Source organism: Mustela lutreola, chromosome 9 (genome assembly GCF_030435805.1).
Source record: "Mustela lutreola isolate mMusLut2 chromosome 9, mMusLut2.pri, whole genome shotgun sequence".
Classification (NCBI taxonomy): Eukaryota; Metazoa; Chordata; class Mammalia; order Carnivora; family Mustelidae; genus Mustela; species Mustela lutreola.
In genome coordinates, this window is record NC_081298.1 from 71,883,673 (window position 1) to 71,890,998 (window position 7,326).

Genomic DNA, 7,326 nt, shown 5'->3' on the forward strand with positions numbered 1-7,326 from the left:
CCCATCCTCTGTCTTCCACCATTCTTCTCACCCTGGGTCTCTTCAAAGCACCTAGAAAATCCAAACAAGCAATAACAACTGAAAAGCATACTTAATCCCACCTACCACAGCTACCACATCCTTTTCTGTTTTATATTTTTAAAGATATGAATCATCTCATGTATAATGTTTTTCTAGTTGCTTTCTTCATTTAGCAATATAGTGGGAACCTCTTAGCAGATAAGTTTCTGCAATATTATTTTCATGATTGAATTATATGCCCTTTTTTTTGACAGAGAGAGACATAGTGAGCGAGGAAACACAAGCAGGGGGAGTGGAAGGGAGAGAAGCAGGCTTCCTGCTGATCAGGGAACCCGATGCGGGGCTTAATCCCAGGACCCTGGGATTGTGGCCTGAGCCAAAGGCAGATGCTTAACGACTGAGCCACCCAGGTGCCCCTGAATTATACGCTTTTTGATTAAAGTGCCATCTTTTGTGCGTGTGATCCCCAGGAGGTATAATTCTTAATCTAGTATCTTTGAAACCTTTACAGGTACCTAAGTGTGTGTGTGTGTGTGTGTGTGTGTGTGTATAACATGATTTCTTAGAATCAGTATTTATGTAATGTATCATAAATACAAACCTGTGTATTTTGGTACAGATGAAACAAATCCAAGAGCCTACTACAGGGGTGCCTGGGTGGCTTAGTTAAGTGTCTGACTTTGGTTCAGGTCATGATCCTGGGGTCCTGGGGTTTCAGTCCTGTGTCATGCAGGGGGTCTGCATCTCTTTCCCTCTTCCCTTTCTTTCTGCTCATGCTCTCTATCTCTTCTTTTTCTCTCAAATAAATAAAATCTTTTTTAAAAAAAATCCTATTACACATGGTTGTATGGATTTTATTTTTTATTATTTTTTTGTTTAAGAATGTTTTGTGGCCATTCTTCAAAGTTAGTAGCTGCTAAGATAGTAGACCACATTTTAATGGCAGCATTGTATCCTATTGGATACATCATTATTTAGTTGTATCATATTTTGTTCGGTTTTGTTATTGTTAGTTTTAGTTTTATTTAGAATGTATACATTGTAATTCATACAGTTATCCTATGAGGAACATGGATGTGACCTTTAAATTTTTCAGTATTACAAATAGTATTACCATATACGTCCTTATTCAGTACATTTTATGTACGTAGGGAAGTTTTCCATAGGATAGCTTACTGGAACTTTTTGATTCTTAGAGAATCAGTTCTGTGGACCCATTTCTAATCCTTCATAGGGAATCATTTGTACTCTCCTGGTGCTTTGTACATACTTTTTAATGATCCTCATGTGTTACTGTTATTGTAGGCTTATCTTTGTTCCCCTGCTTGAATAGGGTGGAGGATGCAGCTGTGCTGAGCTTTTTTAGTGCTAATACAGTCTCCAGGCATTTGAACTTTTTAGTGTCCTTTGATTGCTCCTGCTTCAATCTTAAAGCAATCTTTGTGCGATATTTTTTTCAGAGTATGAAATTATTAGACTTAGTCTATCTAAGTAATCAAATGGGTATAAATGTTCAGTTTGAGGCTAGGATTACAGAAAGATTTGGGATGAGATCATTATGTAGTCATTTTTTTTTTTTTTTAAGAAAAAAAAGATACTTAGACACATAGATACATAGAAGTTGAAATACATACATATATAGAAGTTGAAAATTTACCATTTATAATTTTTCCTTCTTAGGTATTTCAGCCTTCACCTGCAGATCATGAAAAATATGGTGGGGATCCACAGCATCCTCATAAACTGCATATTGTTACCAGAATAAAAAGTACAAAAAGACGTCCATACTGGGAAAAAGATACAATAAAGATGCTTGGACTAGAAAAAGTACGCAACTATTTAAGTCATCTTATGAGAGGTTTAAATTTGCTTTAAAGTTTATAATTCTTAAACTTTAAGGTGTATTTTTACTATTTCTTTTGTTTAAATATATTATTTAGTGTAATTTATTTGAAACTTTGATTTAGACATAATAGGCCTTCATTTTCACATTTTGCTGAAATATGGGTCCATCTGTTCTGAATCCAATCCATTACATGGTTTCCTTTCTCTGTAGGCACATACTCCTCAAGTTCACAAGAATATCCCTTCAGTGAATGCAAAACTGAAAGTGGTTAAACATTTGATAAGGTTTGTTGTTTGCTACTTCAGCATTTTTTAAAAAATGTGTTACCTGGTATAATTCTAAAAGCATTTCTTTATAATATAGGATCAAGCCCCTGAAGTTACCCCAAGGACTTCCAGCAGAGGAGGACATGTCCAACACGTGCCTCAAGAGCACTGGGGAATTAGTGCGGTGGCATCTAAACCCCATAAACCAAGAAGCAGTTAAGTCCTAAGGCTGGAGCAGTTTCATATTAAGAAATGTAAATCATTGTGTTCTCATTAAAATATATTTTAAATACTAGTCCTTTTCACTGGCTAAACATGGTGTGATTCTTCCTTATATAGGCTTGAGATTCAGTGCAGAGGACTGTAGTGGAAGGGAGGGGAAACTGAAGGGAAAGAAATCAGGGAGACAACCCATGAGACTCTTAACTCTAAGAAACAAATGGAGGGCTGCTGGGAGGGAGCTGGGTAGGGAATGGGTTAACTGGGTGATGGGCATTAAGGGGGGGCATGTGATGTAATGAGCCACTGGTGTTATATGCAGCTGATGAAGAACTGAACTCTGCATCTGTACATCAATGATGTACTTTATGTTGGCTAATGGAATTTAAATTTTATTTTATTTAGTTTTTTTAAAAGATTTTATTTATTTATTTATTTGACAGAGAGAGATCACAAGTAGGCAGAGAGGCAGGCAAAGAGAGAGAGAGAGGAAAGCAGGCTCCCTGCTGAGCAGAGAGCCCGATGGGGACTCGATCCTAGGACCCTGAGATCATAACCTGAGCCGAAGGCAGCAGCTTAACCCAGGCGCCCTGGAATTTAAATTTTAAAAAAAGATTTATTTATCTATTAGAAAGAACAGGGAGGAAGGGCAGAGGGAGAGAGAATCTCAAGCAGACTCCCCACTGAGTGTGGAACCCAACAAGGTACTCAGTCCTTTGACCCTGAAATCATAACCTGAGCCAAAACCAAGAGTCAGATGCTCAACCAACTGCTTCACCCAGGCACCCCAGGTATCATTAATTACTTAGCTTGAACAGTTCTAATTCAACAGTTATTGAATATCCTATAAGTGTAAATCCTAGAGGGGCTATAAAGCCAAAGGACACTAAACAACTTCAGGGAGCTCATTCTCATTAGAGAGACCTCTGTGCTACAACAAAATGTGTCCTTGCTGCAGGCAGGTTGAGGATAGCTGTGTAAGTAAAAGCTCATCACTGCCAGGTTTTTGTTTTGTTTTGTTTTTACCATTTCTTTCACTGTACTAATATTAGTGTTGTTTAAAATGGGGAAAAGAACATTGGTTAATTTTTACCCAAAGAGTCTAATAAACTTTTTTTTTAAAAAAAAGATTTATTTATTTGAGAGAATACGAGCCACAGGAGGGGCAGAGGAAAAGAGAGAATCCTTAAGAGAGAGAATCCTTAAGCAGTCTCCTTGCTGAGTGCAGAGCCCAATGTGGGGCTTGATCTTACGACACTGAGATCATGACCTGAGCTGAAATCAAGAGCTGGATGCTCAACAAGCTGAGTCACCCAGGCACCCCTGGCTCTAACGTTAAGGACCATACCAGTTCTCTCATTCTCCTCTACCCCTCAGCTTAGGCACAGAGATACCTGCTGAGGGCAGATCACCTGGCCACTGGCTCCTTAGTGCATTTTGCTCCAAAGCCATGCTCCTGCACTCTGATGCAGCTGCCCTTCAGGGTCAAACCTGCACCTTCCCCAGAGGATCAATGCAGATCCCCACCATGCCAGATCCCTAAAGTTTAGAATTTTAAACTTAGTCATCCTGACTGGGATAGAGCCCGAAGTACACTATGCTGCTCAAGTGGGCAAGCAACCGAGACACAGTGAAAACAGCGACCTGAAAAACACCTACAACACACAATGATAAATTATTTGCTCAGGGACTGCTTCCCTGATAGCAGTGAGCATGTACTCTCTTTTCCAGGAATAAAGGAGCTAGCTTCCCCACACCTAAACATAAACCATCTTCAGTTAACAACACAATATTGGATGCTTAAATTGCTTACACAAAAACCTGCTGCCCTGCCCTCTGCTGTTACTGCTTTCCCCAGGCAAGTGTGTCTGAGAACCAGCACATTGGCCCCTCCCTCAAAAGACCAGCACAAACACCTGCATATACCAAGTCTACTGATCATAGGGTACTGTGAAAATTCAGCTCTAGTGGGAATAGCTTCATGTCTCTTTTAACAAGCAGACCAGAGTACACCTAGTTAATACTCTGGCCAAGGTCCAAACAAACCACTGCAGACAAAAAGCCCTGCAGAGAACTGACCTGAGGGAGAGAGGAACTGTAACACAGCAGCAGAGTACACACAGCATACACACACAGACATTTCCTAAAGCACCAGGTCCCTGAACATTATACGACCTCTTTATAAAGCTATTACTGTCAGGACCAGGGAACATAATAGGCTTCCTAACACACAGTAGAAGACAGAGACCTATACAAAGTGGCAAGATGGAGGAATTTATCCCAAAAGAAAGAACGACCAGGGTTCTAAAGATACAAGTAATACGCCTGATCTAGAATTTAAAACAATCATAAGGATACAAGCTGGACTTGAGAAAAGCTTAGAAGACATGAGGGGGCCCCTTTAACACAGAGATAAAAGAGCTTAAGACCCATCAGACCAAAATGAAAAATGCAATAACTGAGATTCAAAACTGACTGGATATAATGACCACAAGGATGGAAGAAGCAGAGGGATGAATAAGTGATACAGAAGATAGAATTATGGAAAATAAACTGATCAAAAGAGAAAGGAAAATCTTGGATCAGAAAGTGGAATTGGGGAACTCAGTGTTTCCATGAAACATAGTAACATTTCTATCATAGGAGTCCCAGAAGAAGAAAATAGAAAAAGGGAGCAGAATGTTTATTTGAGGAAATTATAGCTGGAAACTTCCCTAATCTGGGAGAGAAAACAGGCTTCCAAATACAGGAAGCACAGAAAACTCACATCAGAATCAAAAGTAGGCCAATGCCAAGACATATAGATAAATTTGCAAAATATAAAGAAAAAATCCTAAAAGCTGCAAGACAAAAGAAGTCCCTAACTTACAAGGGAAGACAAAGGTAGCAGCAGATCTTTCCACAGAAAATTGGCAGGCCAGAGAAGACACATTTTAGACAAAGACACCTGCAAATTGAAAGTGAGGGAAGGGAGTAACAGTTTACGTGGCAATGGATGTCAAAAGAAAGCCAGAGTAACAATACTTCTATCAGACAAACTAGATTTTAAACCAAAGACTGTAATAAGAGATGAAGAACAGCACTGTATCATAATAAAGGGGTCATTCCCGGGCACCTCGGTGGCTCAGTTGTTATGTGTCTGCCTTCAGCTCAGTCATGGTCTCAGGGTCCTGGGATTGAGCCCCGTGTCAGGCTCCTTGCTCAGTGTGAAACCTCCTCCCACTCCCCCTGCTTCTGTTCCCTCTCTTGCTGTGTCTCTCTCTCTCAAATAAATAAATAAAATCTTAAAAAAAAAAAAATAGAGGGGTCATTCCAACAAGATCTAACAATTGTAAATATTTATGCCCCCAAATTGGGAGCACACAAATATATAAAACAATAACATAAAGGAATTTATTGATGATACAATAATAGTAGGGGTCTTTAACACCCCAATTACATTAAAGAATGGGTCATCTAAGCAGAAAATCAACAAGGAAACAATGGCTCTGAATGACACACTGAACCAGATGGACTTAACAGTTTTATTCAGAACATTTCATCCTAAAGCAGTAGGATACACATTCTTTCCAAGTGCACATAGGACCTTCCTCAGAATAGATCACATATTAGGTCACAGGTCAGGCCTCAATTAATACAAAAGTATTAAGGACACACCATGCATATTCTCCAGCCACAATGCTATGAAACTTGGGTCAACCACAAGAAAAAAAATTGGAAAGACCACATATACACGGAGGCTAAAAAACATCTTACTGAAGAATGAATGAGTCAACTAGGAAATTAAGAAATTTAAAAAAAAAATATGGAAATAAATGAAAATGAAAACACAACAGTCCAAAACCTTTGGGCTGCAGCAGTCATAATGCAGCAGTAGTCATAAGAGAGTAATATAGGCCTACCTCAGAAAAGCAAGAAAAATCTTAAAAACAATCTAACCTCACATCTAGAGGAGCTAGAAAAAGAATAAATGAAGGCTAAAGCCAGCAGAAGAAAGGAAAAGCAGAGCTGCAGGCATCACAATTCTGGACTTAAAGTTATATTACAAAACTATATATAGTTACCAAGACAGTATGGTATTGGCACAAAAACAGACATAGATCAATGGAAGAGAAGAGAAAACCCAGAGATAAACACAACTATATGATTAACCAATCAAATGTTTTAAATGATTTTTTAATTTTTAAATTGAAGTATAATTGACATATAACATTGTGTAACTTTAAGGTGTACCATGTGTTCATTTGATACATTTATATATTGTCATACTGTTGCCTATTGTATAATGTCCTATGATTACCACTGTAACATTAGCTAACACCTATGTCATGTCTCATTAAGTATCATTTTGTGTGTGTGTGGTGGAAACAATAAAGATCTAGAACTCTAAGCAAGTTTGAAGTTTAAAATACAATCTTGTTGACTCTAATCCCTATGCCTTTGTTCTTCAGAATTTACTTATCTACCTATTCCCAGTTTGTACCCTTAAACAATGTGTCCCCAATTCCTCCACTCCCCAGTCTCTGGTAACCATCATGTTACACTCTATTTTTATGAGTTTGGTTTTTTTAGATTTCACATTTAAAAGACAGTATTTGTCTTTCTCTGCTGACTTATCTCACTTAGCATAACACCCTCAGGGTCCATCCTTGTTGTTGCAAATGGCAGGATTTCTTTTTTTTTCCCCCTCATGGCTAAAGAATATTCCATTATATATATACACCACAACTTCTTTATCCATTCATCTGTCGATAAATATTTAGGTTGTTTCCATATCTTGACTATTGCAATTAATGCTGCATATTAACACAGGAGTGCATATATTTCTGGTATCCTGCTTTCAGTTCCTTTGGATATATACAGAAGTGGGATTTATAGTAGTTTTATTTTTAACATTTTAAGGAACCTCCATACTGTTTTCCATAGTAGCTGAACCAATTTGCATTCCCATTTCTTGAGGTTCATCGTCAATGA

At 38.3% G+C, this 7,326-nt stretch overlaps 1 protein-coding gene across 4 annotated transcripts in view; it reads left to right on the forward strand.

The window, feature by feature from the left end:
* The window catches only part of MRPL30 (mitochondrial ribosomal protein L30), a 27,673-nt gene extending 20,931 nt beyond the window's left edge, over nucleotides 1-6,742 (forward strand). For all 4 annotated transcript variants that reach the window (XM_059134727.1, XM_059134725.1, XM_059134730.1 and 1 more), the window contains 3 exons: nucleotides 1,702-1,848; nucleotides 2,078-2,151; nucleotides 2,231-6,742. In XM_059134727.1, the coding sequence (XP_058990710.1) occupies nucleotides 1,702-1,848; nucleotides 2,078-2,151; nucleotides 2,231-2,360 (351 nt within the window). In that variant the 3' untranslated portion in view covers nucleotides 2,361-6,742. The remainder of the gene's footprint in view (nucleotides 1-1,701; nucleotides 1,849-2,077; nucleotides 2,152-2,230) is intronic.
* Nucleotides 6,743-7,326: the final 584 nt, after the last annotated feature.